The 19,597-nt window shown below is 41.0% G+C and overlaps 1 protein-coding gene across 4 annotated transcripts in view; it reads left to right on the plus strand.

Annotated features, from left to right (window-relative positions):
* Positions 1-3,112: 3,112 nt before the first annotated feature.
* MTM1 (myotubularin 1) overlaps positions 3,113-19,597 on the plus strand; it is a 42,817-nt gene continuing 26,332 nt past the window's right edge. For 2 of the 4 annotated variants that reach the window (XM_063170505.1, XM_063170508.1), the window contains exons 1-7: positions 3,113-3,181; positions 5,600-5,751; positions 13,847-13,918; positions 14,793-14,865; positions 16,308-16,402; positions 17,430-17,540; positions 18,424-18,525. In XM_063170505.1, the coding sequence (XP_063026575.1) occupies positions 13,856-13,918; positions 14,793-14,865; positions 16,308-16,402; positions 17,430-17,540; positions 18,424-18,525 (444 nt within the window). In that variant the 5' untranslated portion in view covers positions 3,113-3,181; positions 5,600-5,751; positions 13,847-13,855. The remainder of the gene's footprint in view (positions 3,182-5,599; positions 5,752-13,846; positions 13,919-14,792; positions 14,866-16,307; positions 16,403-17,429; positions 17,541-18,423; positions 18,526-19,597) is intronic. The other 2 variants (XM_063170506.1, XM_063170507.1) reach the window with 2 other exon arrangements.

The following is a 19,597-nucleotide window of genomic DNA, read 5'->3' on the forward strand; positions in this document are numbered from 1 at the left end:
GGAGAGGCAGCATAATGAACTGTGATCCTCTGTTGTAGACACTACAAGGAAGGAGAGGTTTTAAGGAAAATTACCAGTAACTTTTGGGCCATTTATACGATCTTTGGAAATAAAAGGCAGCAATGAGAATGCACCAAAGAACATGTTTAAATGTATTACAAGTGGGCTGTGAAAGCTGGCATGGTGAGCTGATTGGAGCTGCATGCCAGCAGGGAATGGAAATGGCAAGTGGACAGGCTGCCAAGGCCTTCCAAAGCAAAGACAGGTAGGAAGGATCCACATGATAGAGTAGGCTGAGCCAGCACAGGGATGAAAAGAGTGGAATAACACGGTGAGAATGACAGACTTAGAAAAATGATCACTGGAGTAGTGTTCTCAATAAATATGAGTAAGACAAGGTTATATTTTTCAAGGCCAAGGGAAAGGATGTTGCAGTAATTGAGATTTGAGACGATGGGAGTTTTAGCTTTATGGACAGATTTAGACATAGTCTGACCATAAAGGGCTAGGAAAAGGTCTGAGTCAAAGATGATTACATACAGGCAGATAATAGCGTAATAGATAAAGTAGAGAGTACTTGTGGGAGAAGGCTTGACACTGTTTTAACTGTACTAAGCTGAAAATGACATTAGCATTGTCAATTAACCAGTTTTTATCCAGATGGTGCAGGGATTGGAGGGTGGAGTATTTGTGTGCAGTCTGGGCTGATTACAGTGGAGGCACCACATCCTGCAGTACAGCAGTGTGCCACAACAAGGACAGGCTCAGAAATACAGAGAGAGCCTAAACATCCCCACACCCCGCTCATTATTGACAAAATGTAATAATGTTAATAATTTATGCTCTTGTAGATCATCAGTCAGGGGATTAAGGACATTTCTTCCAGTTCACATCACTTGGGGTGCCTGACCATGCATGTGTGGGATTCACAGGACGATTGTGACTGAGTGTGGTGGAAGATGAAGTCACACAGAAGAGTCATAGGAAAGTACTAGAGATACAAAGTAAAGTTTTTTAGGAAAGCAAGTCAATCTGTATTGAGGAGGCATAGCTGGGGGAAAAGAGAGTGGAAAAGGTCCACTCTTTGAGCTGTGGTCACACTACAAATTACCTGGGGATAAAGTGGCTGGAGCAGAGACCCGAGGAGAAAGGTCTGGTTAATGCTGACTAGAAGCTAAGGCACGTAAAAAACAGTCCCTCAAAAATGCGCCAGTAGGTGTCTTAGAAATGTAGGAGGACAAAAAGGGACAGGTCAGTCACTGAACAAGGGTGAGTATTTCACTTGACAGATTCAGGTGGGATAATAGTTGTGATCATTAAAGGTCATCTGAACAAGAGGCTGTTTGAGACTTTGTCATCTGAAAGAAATGCAAAGGGCATAAGCCAGGTTGGGAGAAATCTGGGACAAAACTGATGGAGATAAATTTATGAGAACATTTGGGGAGAGCACTTTTAGTGATCTGAGTCATGATGTGTCAGAAAGGAGTTCTAGTTCTCATGATGACAGAGAAAAGCCTTTAAAACATGATTTGAATGAAACCTTGAAAGAATGATCAAGTAAAGGATCCTCTGTGTGTGCACACACATATGAATGTAGACCTGTGCATACATATATATACACACCACACTGGAATACATCAAAGCAAGACTTCAAAACTGCATCAGTGGATTTTTTAACTAATCTTTGCTGAGAGGATAATGTCAGAGGCAAAGGTATGTCATACCAGAAGACAGCAGACAAGACTGCTGTGAACATTTCATCTCTTTTTGCTCACTGCTTACTCCTGCTGCTTATTAATATAAAACACACAGTTCCATGCTTATTGTGGGAAAATATTTTTCACCCCAGAAATATTTTTTTCTGTCATAAGAGGCACCAGCCCAGTTCCCTTGTGTTTTTCTGGTTTTGATTTTCTATAGTTTTTGGAATTCCAGATGTAAATTGTTGATAATAAAGGTGACACCTAAAAGTAATGCATAAAATTATTGTTAAAATTACTGTCTTGTGGCTTCTTCTGAAAGTACTTCTCGCCTTGTACAAATGCACAGTTCACCTCAAAGAGCCTTTAGGCCAGAGTCAGCTCTTCAGGTGGTGTAACTATTTGTTCGCAGAGAAGAAATAATGTACATACACATGCCAAAATTAAAATGGACTAAGACTTTTCCAAGAAGACATGGGAAAGCAGAAGTGATATGGTGTCTTTGATATAGTTGTCAGTATGATGCTTGTGAATCGGTAGGGGATGATCTTTCCCTAGAGGAGCCAGAGCTGGCCCTGCACAGGGAAGCACTGCTGGGTCTGTGAGAGCTGCTTAGAGTATGAAGCTCCTCATTGCTCACAAAGGAACCAAAGCTGTATTTTTTTTTTAATTTTTTCTTTGATCAGCTCTTCTGTGGTATCCAGTCCTGCGAGCAGGGAGGAATTGTCCTTCCACTGATGGGGGCTCAAGTTAGTGTCCACACCACTGGAGAAGTTGGACACTGCTGTTTTGTAAAGCACAAAAATGTGTTTTGTGACATTAGAAAGGCTTGGCAATATCACAACCCCCCTTTCCTGAGAGCAGAGACCATCAGATCACAGAGAGTGCCCGATCTCCGCCCTGCCCTCCAGACACACACAGCTGCTCCCTGTGCAGGGCCAACAGGCCATTTTATGGACAATTCTTATTTTATTTTAATTTCACATGAACGACACCCCTGCCATTTGCATCACCAATTCTTTTACATCCTTTAGCACAGTGTTTATTCTTATCGTTTACTCCTTTTATTATAGTGTTCATTGGTGTCCAGAGGGCATCCAGAGTGCTTGGGGTGTCTGATCACTCCATCAGCTCGATCCTTTTCACTCCGGCCGCACGTCCCTTTTCTCCCCTCCCCTTTCCCCGGGTGTTTCCTTCGTGGCCGCTCTGCGGGGCGGGGACGGCGGCGGCCGCAGCCCCGAGCGCCTCAGGGCGCCATGGAGCCCCGCCCGCCCTCACGGCCTGAGGGCCGCTCCGCCCCGCCCCTCGGGGAGCCCCGCCCCCAGGGGTGACCGGACCCGCCCCTCCGCGAGGCCCCGCCCCGTTCCCCACAGCCCCGCCCCGCGGCCGCAGCTCCCGGCAGCCCCCGCGGTGTGGGAGGGGCGCGGGCCCGTCACGTGAGCGCCGTGTTCGGGCCCGCGGCGGCGACACGGGAAGTGTCGGTGAGTGCCGGTGCGGGGCTGCTGTGTGTTATTGGGGCCAAGGAGTGCCGGTGCGGGGCTGCTGTGTGTTATTGGGGCCAAGGAGTGCCGGTGCGGGGCTGCTGTGTGTTATTGGGGCCCGGGAGTGCCGGTGCGGGGCTGCTGTGTGTTATTGGGGCCCGGGAATGCCGGTGCGGGGCTGCTGTGTGTTATTGGGGCCCGGGAATGCCGGTGCGGGGCTGCTGTGTGTTATTGGGGCCCGGGAATGCCGGTGCGGGGCTGCTGTGTGTTATTGGGGCCCGGCAGTGCCGGTGCGGGGCTGCTGTGTGTTATTGGGGCCCGGGAATGCCGGTGCGGGGCTGCTGTGTGTTATTGGGGCCCGGCAGTGCCGGTGCGGGGCTGCTGTGTGTTATTGGGGCCCGGCAGTGCCGGTGCGGGGCTGCTGTGTGTTATTGGGGCCCGGGAATGCCGGTGCGGGGCTGCTGTGTGTTATTGGGGCCCGGGAATGCCGGTGCGGGGCTGCTGTGTGTTATTGGGGCCCGGCAGTGCCGGTCAGTGCCGGTGCGGGAGTGCTGTGTGTCGTTGGGGCCCAGGGGTGCCGGTGCGGGGTCCCGGCGTTGTCGGTGTGTGCGGGGCCCGGGCAGTGTCCGGCCCGTGGCTCCGGGCAGTGTCCGGCCCGTTTGCGGCCCCGGGCAGTGTCCGGCCCGTGGCTCCCGTGGCTCCGGGCAGTGTCCGGCCCGTTTGCGGCCCCGGGCAGTGTCCGGCCCGTGGCTCCCGTGGCTCCGGGCAGTGTCCGGCCCGTTTGCGGCCCCAGGCAGTGTCCGGCCCGTGGCTCCCGTGGCTCCGGGCAGTGTCCGGCCCGTTTGTGGCCCCGGGCAGTGTCGGTGGGGCCCGCGGCTGGCGGGGCTCGGTTGCCCGCGTTGTTTGTGGCCGCTGGGCTCCGGCTTCTCCTGATTCCCACCCTGGTGTGCAGCATCCGTCTGCGAGCGAGATGTTCCTGAAGTGTGGCTCAGCAAAGTCACCTCTGAAGTGTAATTTTTGCTTTTCCTGTTCAGTCCTCTCCGCGATGTCCCGAGCGCTCTTGATTCGCTTTCAGACCTTTAAGCCGCTGTAGTGTTCATTTCTGACCGGCTTAAATGTTGTTCTGAGGCATGTGACTTCTTTCAGTGTTCACGACTAAAGAGCTGAAGCCTTTCATTTCAGAGCAAACTTTTTAGTTGGTTTAAAGCACGAAACTATTCTTGAAGATAACAGATCTTCTTGCTGGTTTTTGTGTTGTGGCAGTCAAAAGGCTTGTTTTCTGCTTTGTGTGGTTGGTGGATTTTGTTTTGTTGGTGTGGGTTTTTTCAGATGTGCGTGTTTTAAGAGCGTAAGAAAGGTGTTAGCTTTTTTCACAGAAAACCCCAGTGCTGCCTTAGTGCTATAAAAGCAGCGTAGGCAAACTCCGTGTTAAAATTCTGAGAATGTTTTTTTGTGGGTCTGTAGATTTGCTTGCCACAATAGGCACTGACAAAAACTGGGTGTTTAAAAAGTAGCTTGGCTCTATGGCACAGCTTCTTTTCTAGGGCAGGAATTGTGCCCGTTGCTTGCTAGTGGTCATAAATCTGTTTATCATTAGCCATATTCAAAGAACCAGGTATCTGATGGTACAGGAACAGTATGATGTGAAACCAGAACCTCTTCCTTGCTACAGTTTTCTTTTTAAAGTTAATTTTTATTTAGGTAGTTAAAAAGGTTAGGCTGTACAGTTATTAACAGAGCCTTAACACACAGAATTTCTGACACTGTGACTTCATTGCGTGGCAAGTGTCCCAGGAGATGAGCTATAGAGCTGGTTTCAATAAAATGTAGAATTCTCCCTTTTTGCACTGTTTATCATTCTGTGCTTGGTCAGAAGGAAACTTGCAGAAAACACTCTCACTGAAGACATGGGCATGTAGCATCAAGTGTGATCAAACCCTGTGCTATTCCTGTGTGTAGAGTTACAGAGTTAATTCAGACTGCACAGCTGATTTAATAAGTAACTGTAAAACTGTAGGTGTTGTGTGAGTTGTTTCAAAGGACACAAAATACTAGTTTCTCTAAGAACCTGAATTGGGTAGAAATAAGTTTTTTGTTTCATGGTCTATTGCTTCTGACTTTGCATAGCTTTTCATATGAAAGACATTCCTAAGTGTGTTTGGGAAAAGAATCTGGTTAACAACATTTTAAAACCAGTTTTAGAAGAGAAAGTTCTCAATTCCACCTACTTGATGCCAAACATCCTGACATAAGGTAAAACATAAAAAGAGCTAGTACTGTTTTGTTTCCTTTCTCTAGATTGTTTTTGATAGCACTATTCTGGGATTTTGCTTCCTTTCTGAAGTTTTCAAAAGTAATGTCAATTGAAATTTTCTGGCAATGCTAACAATGTCTTCCTACCTGTTCCATTCCTGTTAGGGGCCAGCTACAGCAAAAATCTCAAATGTTGTTGTAAAGCTGAAGGAATGAACCCAAGTTTCCTGACATCTGACACTGAAGTGGGCATCTGTATTTTATACAACTGAAATGACTAGTTGAATCTGGACACTTCTGAGCAAGAGAGAACAAAAGTAAGTGCCTTTTAGCAGACTGTAGTACACTTTTGTGTAAGATAGAATGTGCTTTTTCCCAACCATATCTAAGTAACTCATGTTAGTGCATGTAGTGAGTGGAAAGGCTGTACAGCACAGACTGGGATGTCACTGGACCCATCAGTGTGGGAAGTATCCAGGTTTTTATGCCCAGCAAAGACCCTGCTGTTGCTTGAAAAAGAGCACCTCCATGGGTGTGGTGCTGCCCTGTGAATGACTTAGGGCCATTCACCGGGCAGGGTAGTCCCAGTGTCTCCTTTCTTAGGGATGGAATCCAGCAATGATTTGTAAACGACTTTGTCATAGTCTATAAAATCATAGTCCACTTAATGTACTTTTTAAAGTGCAGACCAGCTCAGAATAGTACCTTCTCCTTGGCATTGTGAGTATTCATGTAGTGGAAGAGGAGCTAAACAGCAGATGGCAGAGTATGAGTCTGATGGGTTGAACATGTTCTTAAAGGAAAGTTGGGAGGAAAGTCTGAGTAGGGGGATGTAGTTTTAACTGTTACAGTGTCATTTTTGAATACAGTGTATCATTGTATAACAGATGCAATTTCCATTTCTCCTGTGGAATCATCACTTAGTTCTTTAGCAACAGAACTACAGTGGCCTAAGGGGATGTCTTTCAAGAAGAATGAGCAGAGAGCAACTGAAGGCTTTCTTAATAGGAGACTGGGAAGCTGTGTGTGCTGTCCCATAGGCTTTCCTGTCAACTGCATCAGCTTCTGACAATGTGGGAGGTATGCATTCCCTGCAGGGGATGAGAGGCAGTGAAAATAGACTGGGTGGGTTTAGAAAGCCACGGATCAGCCTTCAGGCATAGCTTTCTTACAGATGTAATGTTGATTCTAGAGGTAATATGACAAATGCTTTCTTAAAAAGCCCACTCACTTCTGTCATGCCACCTAATCTAGGTAGATTTAGCTGTTAGAGGAAAACTGCTTCCTTTGATCCACTCACAGAACTGAACTTCCACTTTAGAACTCAGCTACCAGAGTGAATGTTAAGAAGCAGTCCAGGAAAAACGATTATCATGCCAAGGGAAAGGTAGTACACATAGAACAAATACTAGATTAGTAATAAGTGAGCACAAGTGGACAGAAATGATTGTTAGCATAGATTGCAAGGAATAGAACTATTGCTGATATACAGGCCCTAGAAAATAATTATATGTATTACTACTAAAGAAGGTGCTGCTTTCATTTGTAATGGTGATACAAAGCACAAAACTTATCTAACTATCAGATCCATAGTGTTCTACTCTGTCACCTCTCCTTGTGAGAGGGACTTGTAATTCTCTTAAAAGAAAGCTTGCCAGGACAAAAGCTAGGATGTCACCCTAAGCTGTATTTTCAATATAATATGAAAGCAGTAAGCAATTGGGTTGATAATTAGAAAAAGTAACGTTATAGACATTTATGTTGGGTCTTGTTGAAAGTTGTGATTTATTTTGAAAATAGGGTGGGAGTTAAATTCCACGTTAAGACAGCAGAACAAAAAACTTCAAATGCAGACAGGAGAAATATCAATCAAGACAGAATTGAGACTTTTTTTTGCTTCCTCCAACTATTCTGTATTCAACACCTGCCTTCCATGTACAGACTACAAGAAGTTTTTCTTTTGAAGAACTTATTCCTAGAAGTGTGTAGGATCTGGTGGCTCTGAGAAATTTTCTGCCGAATTTTTTCTTTAGCTGCCATTTGTAGATTTCCGTTGTCAGGATACCAGTTATGGTTAGTATGAGATCTTCTTTCTAATATCCTGAAAACTCCCTACTACAGTGAGCCTGTACAATCTGAGTGGGCAGGCAGCTGCCACACTTGTAATTGGTTTGGTGAATTATCAGTCACTTGACTGTTGTGAATTTTGTTTGTTTTTATTTGTTTGTGTTGAATCCTGTGGGGACAATGACTGACCTGTCAAATGCAGGGCTCATTAGGGAACAAGAGAATGCTTTTTCTGGGAGAGGGAGCGTTTCTGGCTCTTGACAAACAAATTCATCAGTCTGTGTTGAGTTGTGCAGCTGCTGTACAGTTTAGCAGAGAATTGGCAACAATTCTAGAGTGCATTTTTCTTAGGGATGGGAAGCCTGGTGTAGAATTGGTGCTCAGCAAATAGCTTCAGTTTGAGAGAGTTTTTGTGATACTGTTTTTGAAGGATACAGATTTTTTTAATATAGTGATTATTGATGAATTTGATTTAACTGACTTGGAAACCTCGATGTAGAAGGGCAGATAAATTTTGCATGGACAGTATTCCATTGAAGCTTGCACTGCTGGCTTGCTTTGTGTGCTCTGGTTACACCTTGATGTGATAAGACTTTCAGAGAGACTTGAAAGCTCATATGGCTTCCCTGGAAAATGTAGATGTAGTAAGTACATGTGAATAGGCAATGTTATTTAGGCATTAAGGGAGATCCACTAGTGGCATAATCTGGTCTCAGATGAGCAGAATCATGAGGATCCACTTGAGGGAAGGTGAGGGCTGTGACCTGCATTACGCAGAGGTTGTGCTTGGAAGGATTTCAGACTCTGTAGCAGTGATGGTGAAGCAGAAATAGGAGATTCTGTGATCTGCCAATTGAGATAAGAGACCAGAAACAACATCATTGTGGTTAATGATCTTGGACTGGAACATCTCTCCTGTGAAGAGAGGCTGAGAGTCAGAGATGTTCAGCCTGAAGAAGGCTCCAGGAAGACCTTGTAGCACTTTCCAGTACCTGAAGGGAGTCTAAATGAAAGATGGGCACAAGGTTTTTATCAGGGCCTATTTTGATAGGACAAGGGTGATGATTTAATGTAAAAGAGGGTCAGTTTAGACCAGTTAAAGGAAAAAGCTTTTCAGGAGGATGGTGAAACACTGTCACAGGTTGCTCAGACAGGATGCCTCATCCCTGGAAGTGTTTGAGGGGAGGCTGGACAGGGCTCTGAGCAACCTGATCTGCTTAAAGAGATGCCCCTGCTCACTGCAGGGGGATTGGACCAGGTGACTTAGAGAGGTCCATTCCACCCAAGTAGTTTTGCTTCTAAATCTCCCCTGCACTGGTATCTTTCACTATTGCAGGAAATTGTTGTTGGGTTTCTATCCTTTGGAAATATATATCAGCAAATATTTCTCTGGTGTGGGTTTTCTGTGGGGTTTTTTTTGTTTGCATATTTTAACTTCTTTGAATTTGGAATGCTCTGCTTTATGCTACTTCTTTTTTTGTAGCATTGTAACTTTGGAGACTTCTGCTACCTTATCTTTGTTTCTGAGTATAGTTCCTTTGTGCTAAAATACAACTGGTTAAATGAGCTTAAAAGAGATGTATTTATTTCTGTGGGTCTTACTGTGTTTCATTTTGTTTGGTTGGTGCTGTTTGGTATGGGACAGCTGATGTCTGGAAAACTGCCTTCATTGCCTTAGATCATTCTTGTGTCTTTTTTTGGTACCCCTGTATGTCTTTATATCTTATCCTAAAATTTTATTAAGCTTTACTGAGGTTAATGGCTACTCTTGACTTCATTGGATTAAACACCTATTTACTAGTGTTAGGATGCTGGTGCTTACTTTGGTGACTGATAACTTAGATGCTGCTGATGGCTTGACACTTCAGGACTGCTGTTTTTCCATATATATTTTGTAAAGGATTTATGTTGTTTTCTGCTTAATACTTAGAATGAAATACTTTTCTTGTCTTTTTCCTTTGTAGTTGTCCTAGCCTAACTTTGATACTTAAAAATTCCTGAAGTTCTACACTATTCTGTATGTTATTTCTGAAATCCTACCTATTGTGTATTATCTCATCTGTGCAGTTGTGGTTCTGACAGATGTCCCTTTGGTTTTAGTACTTTGTATTTTATGCTTTTAATTTTGTATGGGAAACACAAGGCAGTATATTCACACTGGCTCTGTATGCTGTTACTATAGCTAGGAAAACTCCACCAGCACACCTTTCAAACATTGCTGTGTGTCCATTCCCATCAATCCTAGGAAGCACAAGTATAAATATCATGTTTAATGAAAACACTGATTGCAAGTAGTCTGTTATTGTAAGATCACCAGAGCCTCCATTTCTTGATAGTGTTACTATATTAAGTTCTGATAACTTTACAAAGCTTTGTTTATCAGCTCAAGTTAAATCTAGTGAAATTGCTTTGTCTCTTTACTATTCTAGATTCAGGAATCAATGTTCAACTGTTGCTAACTGCAGAATATCACAAACAAAGTTGCCTGATTTGTTTTAAATTTGCAGAGTAATTTTCTTTGTGTTCAGCTGCTGAGCTTTGTATGGTTATCAATTTTTTTTCAAGTCTAGAAGTACGCATGAGTACTGGGGAATAAATGTGCTTGCAGTGGAAAACTACTTGAAAGGTGTCTCCCTGTGTGGAAGGACTACTGCTGCTCTGTGATAATGAGAAACTTGGAGCTATTTTAAGACTGTGGTGGAGTATGTTTTTTAGAATTGTTCATGGCAATATTACTTTGGGTGGTTGCCAAAAGCCGCTTCTACAATTAGACAGATTAAGAAATAATATAAAAAAGTAAATATTTCATGTTAGTTTTAAATGTTTTTGAAAACTTGTTTTCTCTTGTTATAGAGAAGTCCACTTCCTTAAGGGTGTGTCCTTGTTTGATGGACACTTTTAATGAGAACTTAATCTTGTCTATTGTCTGAAGATCATAGATGCATAATCCAGGTTGGTAGGGACTTCAGGAGGCCTCCAGTTCAACCTCTTGCTCAAAGCAGGATCAGAACCAGCTTTTCACAGCCCTATCCAGCTGGGTCTTAAAAACCTCTGGGGGTGAATACTGCAACTTCCTTGGGGCCTGTTTTCACAGCCTGCCTGCCTTACAGTGCAAAAGAAGGGCTTTGTTGTTCTTTTTTGCCCAGAAATCAAGCTGGAATCTATTTTGTTCTGATTTCTGTTGTATCTTGTCACTCAGCACTTTGAAGACCCTGGCTCTGCCTTCTCAGCAAGTGCCTCAAAGGCTGAGTGAGCAGCTGTGAGGTCCCACTGAAGCTGTCTCCTCTTCAGGCTGGACAATTCCCAGCTCCTGCAGTCTCTCACTGTAGGAGATCAGGTGCTCCATGTTCTGCTCCTCCTGGGGAACCTCAGCTGAACTCATTGCAATTTATCAATGCCTGTCTTGTACTGGGGGCCAAAACACTGTTCTAAATGCTGTCTAATGAGTGCTCTGTAACTAATTACTAGGACTCAGTTTACTTATGGAAATGTGGGTGGTTATAAATATGCTTATTAGTATTTGGAATTTTTAGGTATGACTAGATTTCAAAGCAAAATTTTTTAGCATTAGAAGTATTCTTCCACTTGCATACTGATGAAATTAACTCACATTAATTTTAGTGAAAATGTTTGATGGATTTAAAAAATACTGTCACAGATAACACCTTATCTTCATTACATATTTATTCAACTTGATTAGCTCTGAATAAGTCTAATTTGCATCACTGAAGTGTTGGAAATGAAACAGAGTAGTTGGTTGTAATTCTAGAGTGAAGTTTTCTATAGAAATTGAAGACAGATAATGAATTTATTTTCACTTTCAAGTACGTTTAAAGAAATGGGTCTCAGGGAGAGTTGGGGGAATCTTACACAAGGTAAACTTGCATCCACAGAAACATTAACATCTGCAGCGAGACCACACACATGTTGTTTGCTAGAAGTGGCCTGGTGGGGTGGCAGTGTGGGGGGAACGGGAGCTTTGTCCTGCTGTGTTGTCAGCTTCCTCAAAGAGAATTTTTTTCTGAGCACCTGACAGGATCTCTGCCTATATATTTTAACTTTTCCACATCTCAGTGTGAATTATAGTCAGATTGTTTCAGAATCTTAACTCACCTCATGTAGTGCTGCAGTTCAGCCCAAACTTAGTGACTGTGCAGTGAGGGAAGGAAATAATAAAGAAAGCAAAGGAGCAAACAGAAGGCTTTTACAACACTGGGTGCTGTTCCCTGTGTGAGCAGCAGGAGTACACTGTGATTGGGAGGCATGGGGAGTGTCCAAACCAGTTTTTGTTTTCCTGAGCTCTGGCAGTGGGCTGGCTCTGAGGTGAGTGCCCAGGTCCTGCTGGGCTCTCCCTGTGCCTTTGCTGCTGCAGTGGCTGTGTAAGATCAGCCAGCTCGGGTGTGCCGCTACCTGCTGCAGTCACTATTTCCATTTTGCAGTGCAGAGCTATTCAGGGCTGTCACATCCTTTAAAAGGCACTTTTCTAGGGCTTGTTTGTGCTCACTTGTCTCTTGTGGTTGGTGCAGCCTTAATTTAAATTTACGTGAGCACCAGTTAAAAGCTGCAGTTATTTGGTCTCTGCTGAGATAGATAGAAAAACCGGGGCTGCCGTCTCACCTGGCATTTCTCATTTAAAATATAGAAAAAGGACACTTCATATGGAAATTTTTTTTAAAACAGCTTTGAGTAAATATGCTTTTTACATTTATAAAATCTTAAACTTCTATAAATTGAAGAATCTTATCTGAGCGAGTATTGGATGCTGACAAGTTGGCATGACAATATAGCAGAAGTTGAATCTACTTTATAGTATGTAAGATATTGCAAGGAAGTAAGAGCTGTGAAAATATCTTAATACTCTATGGGCAAAATATTAGACTCCAGTGTTGCAACAGTATTTCTGTGTAGTTTGAAAGGATGATGATTTAATTTTGATTGCTAATAGCTTTTCATTGAAATTGTTGGCATTGCCCTAAAAGTAGTTCAGGGCCTCTGTTTCAGTGTTTGGAGAAAGTTAAGATAGCTGGACACCCAGAAGGGAGGCAGTAACCTCTGTGTGCAGGGTCACACAGGCTCTGTGGCATTCAAAGCTTTTTTGTCTTCATTTCTTCAGCTGAATGTCTGTTCCTTTTTTTTTTTTTTTTTTTTTTTGGTGGAGGGATGTGATTTTTTTACTGATAAATTGTATCACTGAATATTGTAGTTTTAAACACAATGTCAAGTTTTCTGTGTTGTTAATGAGAGATGAAAGACTTGGGTGACAACCCAACAACCCTGTAGAACCCACAGGATGTGGTGTTCCACTCTATTCCTGCACAGACACATTGGTGTACTGTTAAAGTAATGTCAAAGCATTTTTCCTCTTGTAGTTAATGTGTCTCTGTCACAGGACTGTTGCAGTGTCACTGTCAGCCCTCCTGTGACACAGGGGCATGGGCTGCTTTTCATGGTGCAGAGATCTGGCCAAACTTTCCCATGTTGCGAGGGGAGAGACAGTGCTTTTTAAAGACTACAGATTTGTGCAATAGAAACAAAGACTCTGTAGTCTGTAATTGTCTTTCCTCCCCCAAACAAACAAACAGAATCTCTTCAAGACTGCTGTGTGATGTCAGATCAGTTGATGAAGGGTGTGTGAGTAGTGAAAGGGAAGTGTTTTTCCCAGTGTTAGTTCTAAAATTCCCTTGCACAGTGTTGTGAAATTAAGATGATGAATCCTCTGTCACACAAGATTCTGTCTTTAATTAATACCATTTAAAAAATAAAGAACATCCTTTTCCTTTAAATACATGAAGGTTGTTCAGAGCAGAAGGCTGGACCCTCATTCTTTTGGTGTACCAGCTGCAGCTTCAGTTAGGAAATGGGGGATTGTTTTTAAACAGAAAAGTACTGTGGAAGTCCTTCTTTTCTTGTGTTTTTTAAATTTGAACCACATGAGTGTATTGACATGCTTGTGACTTCAAGAGCTGTGCAATAATGCTCCAAGTAGGTAGCATTTCATAATGTGTGTATACAGTGACTTAAAACAAGCACTCTAATGTCTGTTTACTGAACCAATACTTGTATTCCAACATTGGAATTCCATTAGAGAGCTTGAGTCAGAATATTCCTTGTAATAAGAGCCAATTGCAAAGCTAGAAATGAATTTCTTGTTAGATTTGGATGTTTTTGAATAGTAACCTTCAATTATGAGGGATTGTGTAATTTTTTGAATTACTGGTAGCTTGCAAAACATTCTTTTAAGTTCTTCATGTCCACCTGTGGACCTCAAAAGTCTAAAATCTCTCCTGGAAATAGTCTTGCAGCTCAGGAGGTAGTTTAAGTCTTCAATTTGTGTTTACTTGTCAGATACCCGGCATGGCCTCATCATCAACATCTAAATATAATTCAAACTCCTTGGAGAACTCCTCAAGTAAACAGGTAAGTGTAACTTTTCCCATATTTTGGGTTTCTACATCAGAGTTCCCAGAGAGCAATGTCTTGCATATTTGGTTAGAAAAACAAGCATTTAAATGGCTTCTTGAATGTGTAAACTTACTTTTATTGCTAAAATTCTAATGCAGTTAACTGAGATGATTTAAATATCTTCTGGAGTGGATGGGCAAAGTATTTGCTATCATAGCTAACTAGAGACTCCTTAAAATCAGTTCTAATGTACTTACTCTTATCCTTGCTTTCTACCTTAAAATATTCTGTGGCATTCCTGAAAAATTTGGGCACTTTGTTGCCTTTGATTCTGTATTGCAATTGCTAAATTATACCTTGCTGTGTTTGTCTGGCTCAGTTTTAAGATGTTCATCTAGAGTGAAAAATATATTGAAACAATGTAAGTGTCATGTCCCTCTGCTTTCTAATGCTGTGCAGCTGAAGAAAATGTAACCAGGGTGCAAGAAAACAGTAGATTGTGTGTGATAGTTGTGAGTACATTGCTTAAGTAATTGCAGTTGATTTGTTCTCCCAAGCCCAATGTTCTTGGAAAAATAAATGCACACAACTTCCAGAGAACTTGTAGTATAGAGGTTTAATTCCAACTGAATACAAATAACTGACTATTCTTTTAGGGGAAAGATTAAAACCTGCTTATGTTTCAGATCTGTTCAACCTTTAAACATTTCACAGTTGCATTGTAAGATAGTTGTGTGTGTTCCTGTTTTGGTTCAGTCTGTGAATTCCTACTTTAGCAAGACCTGTTCTTTGCCATGCAGGAATTACCTTTAAATTTGGTTGGTTTTATTTTTAATCTGATTGAATTTGTAAATAAACTGTGATGTGCTGTTGTGCTTCTCTTCTTTAGAATCTAAAAGATGGAAGTAGTTGGGAACAAAACGAAGAAATACCTCGTCTGCCAGGGGAGACCAGGGTCACAGGTATGAATCTCAGTAGTGCCTGATGCAGTGATGTTCAGCAGTCTGAAGTTGCAAACACTTGTATCTTACTGAATTGTCTTGTAATTTGGGCTGGGGGCAAAGGTCAGTCATGCTGAAATGTCAGGAGTTTTTCAAAGAAATTGTAATAGATTCTTTTTATCACTTATCACAAATAACTTTTAAGTGTTTAAAATCTTGGTTTCTACACATGTCAAATCTTTCCATAGAAATAAATTACCAAGTTGTGTCCTAATTGTATCTACAGATTAATCAGCACATATTGAGTGATGAGAGCTTCTCCAAGCTTCCTGAGGTCGAGAGAATTCTATGTTCTACCCACTGTGCATTGATACCTTGTGCAGTGCTGTGGAATTTAAGCCTAAATGTGAATCCCCAAAGTACCATCTTATGCTTCCTTGACACAACAGGGCATGAGCAGGGCTTCTCTGCTCTTGTTGGCTTTTACATACACTGTAGCATGAGGGAGATTAATGTACTGTGTAGTTTTCTTTTCTTGATGGAGGCTCTTCCTGAATGAAAGTCTCTGTTGGAGTCTTTTACTTGTGCAGCTTCTCCCCTATGGCCAGATTTGTTGGGTGCATTTGTAAACAAGATTGGCTTGTGGTGATTCAGAGTGGTGATTCAGAGGAAGTAGTTTTGTTTTTAAGGAAGAAAGTGTGAGGAAGAGGGTGTGGGACTAAGATGCATGTATGATGTGATCCTTATGGAAATTGTCTGTGCTTTGGGGCACTGCACTGGATTAGGGCACTTTTTGTGGAGGGCAGATAAATAGATTGGGCTAAAGAAATAAGTGGACAGGAAGAAATAAATGGAAGTCTTTAATGTCATGGTTAGACTCAATGATCTTGAGATATCTTTTCCAGCCTTAACAATTCTGTGATTGTGCTTGCATTGCTTCACTTAAATCTTTTTGAGTGGTATGTGTTAGTATTTGTTCTGTTGCTGTCCTTGCTGAAGCACTGATGGCCCTACTCTGTTTAATTGCCTCAAATTGAAATGTAATGTTTCTCTGTAGCATGGTGAGTTCCCTAAACACTCTTCAACTTGAACTACTACTCCAGTAGAGAATTGTTTACAGAGTGGTGTAATAGTATCAACAATGCATTTGTTCTGGGGTGGTGAATAGTGTGGTGCAGTAATAACAGTACTCCCTGTTCTGTCTCCCTGTGTAGTGCTGAGAAAGAAAACACAAATGTAACTAGGGAAGGCTGTGCACCTTATTTGGACAAGTTTAGTATATGAGTCTTTCACATTTTCTTAATAATTCAAAAATTAAAGCTAAAACTCAGATGTATTACTTTCTAAATTAATTTACCTCTGAGTACAGCTCTTGTTTTATTTTACTGCTACTTAAGTAATACTGTCCTCAGCTCTCATTTTGTCTTTTCACAATCTTTTAAGAAATATTACATTTCTTACAGACAAGGATGTTATTTATATGTGTCCATTTAATGGCCCCGTTAAAGGAAGAGTGTACATCACAAACTACAGGCTGTACCTCAGAAGTGTGGAAAATGTGAGTAACATGCCACAATTACTTCATGGGATGAATTGGCTTTAAACTCTCTTCTGTTCCCCCCCACTGCCTTTGATTTATTTTGTGGCCAGTTCATTTGTTTTAGTTTTGGCACACATATGCTTGTGGGATTGCATAGGAGGCTTTTTGCTTGAAATGGTCTGTAATGTTAATAATAACCATATCTTAATTCTGTAATGATTAAATAGTAATTGCCTTTGTGCCACTGAGGTATCTGTATTACAATATAAGTTCTTTAAAATTAATTGTGCTGTAAAAGTGTGATTTTTGCCTGGTAAAATTACAGTTCAATCACTTAGACTGAGCAGATACCTTTATTTTTTGTCAGAGCTTTTTTGATAGCTGTTCCCTTTACACTTTAATCTGTGATAGATCAAGGGCAGTAACTAATGATGTGCAATAGTTCTTAAAAATGCCTCTCAGTAAACCAAGACTTTGATTGTCCTTACTGTTAGAAAAGAAAAATACTTTGATCAGTAGAACCTTATATGGGTGGGGATAGTGGTAATGTGTTTGATAAGCAGTGACATGGAAGAGAATAAAATGTGCTTGTGATCTCTTTCATAATGTTTTGTTGCTTTTTTTTTTTTAATAAGGATTTGGGACTATTGAACTGAGGCCTTTCTGGCTGTAGCTAACTGTAGTAGTAATGTCTTTTTTCATTTAGCTCTGCTTTATGCTGTGTATCAATAAAGCAGTATAAACCAGCAGGGGCAATCAGTGTGGAGCAGAAGGCATCTCTTAGGGTGTTGCCACTGTTTTCTCTGCATACTGAACAAGGCATGAAATATTTTTGTAGCATGTTAAACTGGATGGTGCTCAAGACTGTAGAGTGACTGTACAGACTTCATAACATGCTGGCAGAGGTCTGAGACTCAAAGGCAGAAACGTGCTTTTGTTTCCTGTATGTATTTCATGTCTACTTTCTATTCTGGAATGCATAAAAACATTTTGCTTGAATCTTCTTTTCGCATTAATCTTTTCCTTACTCAAACTTTTCTTGCAGGATCCAGTTGTGATATTGGATGTTCCCCTGGGGGTAATTTCCAGGATTGAAAAAATGGGAGGAGCTTCAAGCAGAGGAGAGAACTCTTATGGATTAGATATAACCTGTAAAGTAAGACTTCCCAATAATTCAGTAGGAAATGAAATCTAGAGGGTTTTTTTCCTCAGTGATTACCTATTTATAGGAAGGGAAAGTACATGCTTATGGATGAATTTAAAAAGAGCTTTTTGAAACTGGACAGAGAAATAACTTTTGTCTGAAGGGCTGTTTAACTGTCCTACCTGCATGCAAGGAGAGGGATTGGTCTTGCTTTCCAGATCACTAATTGACAAGGTTTTGCACATCAGTTGTATTTTAGGGCGTTATTACTGCACTGCTTTGTTATTTCATTTGTTCTAAAATGAATATTTTTTAATAATTCTGGTATCTTTGAAGAACATCTCAAACAAGGTCTTTGTAAACTATAAAGCCAGTGAAAAGTTTATGTAAAAATATCTATAGTATCACAAAAAATTGTCACCATGGAAAACTGTGGTCATATGGGAGTTCCCAGTGGATAACTCAGGGTCCTTTACTGCATTCACTGAGTGTGTCCACATTTGATTCTTAGCAGCTAATGCACAGATTGCTTATTTTTGACCCAAGTGATGAGAACATAGGAACAATGTATTCTACACAGATTATTGGCAAATCTAATTCCCATCCTGCAAACTTTCAATAGCTCATCAGACTTTTTAGTGAATCAAATAGAGCCATTTCTGATGCTTCATGCCAAAGGACCGTTTGCAGCGCGCAGAGTGTGGTACTGCTGTATTTGTACAATTCTTACACTCTATTCTATTTTATGGGATAAAAAATAAACCTGAACATTCACAAGGGTTTGAGGTGTGTTACAAGCAGATTCTAAATCATGTTTAGTGTATAATATAGCACTTGTACAGAGAGAAGCATCTTACAGGTTTGGTTCACCTAACAAATTATGGCTTTGTTTCAGGATATGAGGAATTTACGGTTTGCATTAAAACAAGAAGGGCACAGTAGAAGAGATATATTTGAACTCCTCACAAAATATGCTTTTCCCCAGTCACATAACTTGGTAAGTTACATCATTTCTATTGCTGAGTTGTATTAATGCAGAGTTCTTGCCAATTAACTACCTATTTGAACTAGTAATGGCTACATCATGGCTGATATAAAAGTGTAACAACAGAATCTGGGGTCAGCATAAACTAAACAGCAGCTTTTATTTTATGTATTTACAACACTTAAATCTATATATTTTGTAAAATTATGGATGTACTCCATATACACTACAGATCACCTCTGCTCCATACAGACTTCATTGCTTAGAAACTGCAAGTTATCCTCCCTAATTTGGGAATATAGGGAATACATACCTTACTTGACTTCTTGAAAACATTAATTAATCAAGCAGTCTCCAAGGCAATGGTAAGTATGAATCACCAAGGGTTTTACTTCAGGAGAAAAAGATATGGTAAGACAACACTTGTTTTATTGATTAAACTAATGAAAAATATAACAGGAATGCATTTATGAATTTACAGATTTGTTTCAGAGTAAAAAAGTGTCTTATGGAAGAAATTGAGCAACAATGATGAAAGCTAATCATTATCTTCAATTTTTTTTAAATCCATGCACTGTCCTTATTGTGAGTGGTTTGACATCTCTTTAGTAAATGCTTTATTTTGTCCATTGTAAAACTCAATTTATACTTTATTGGTATGGTTTAATTTGGGATAATTGTATAAGACCACTGTCCACAAAGTATTGGGAGCTTCTGCTCTGAATTTTAAGAACTTTGTTCAAAGAAATGTTGAGTATACAAGGCTGCAGCAAGAATCTTAGTTTTTTCCAGGAATGTATGTATCAGTCAATGGGATAGACTTTATAAACATTTAATTCTTTAAAATTTCTCTGCAGATATTTTCATTCTATACACAAACTGTGGAGTGAAAGCATAAGGGAAAAGATGCTTTTGCTTAGAGTAATTTGTATTGTTAACAAATAGGCCTTCAGAAATGAAACAGATTTTTACATTTGAGTAGGTGTGAGGAGCTGTAATCACAAATAAGATAGTTCTTAAAGAAGGGAATATATCTAATTCTTCTGTTGCCATTTTATCCATTTTAAAATAGAGAATGATTGAA

This window comes from Melospiza melodia, chromosome 16, assembly GCF_035770615.1.
Source record: "Melospiza melodia melodia isolate bMelMel2 chromosome 16, bMelMel2.pri, whole genome shotgun sequence".
Taxonomy (NCBI): Eukaryota; Metazoa; Chordata; class Aves; order Passeriformes; family Passerellidae; genus Melospiza; species Melospiza melodia.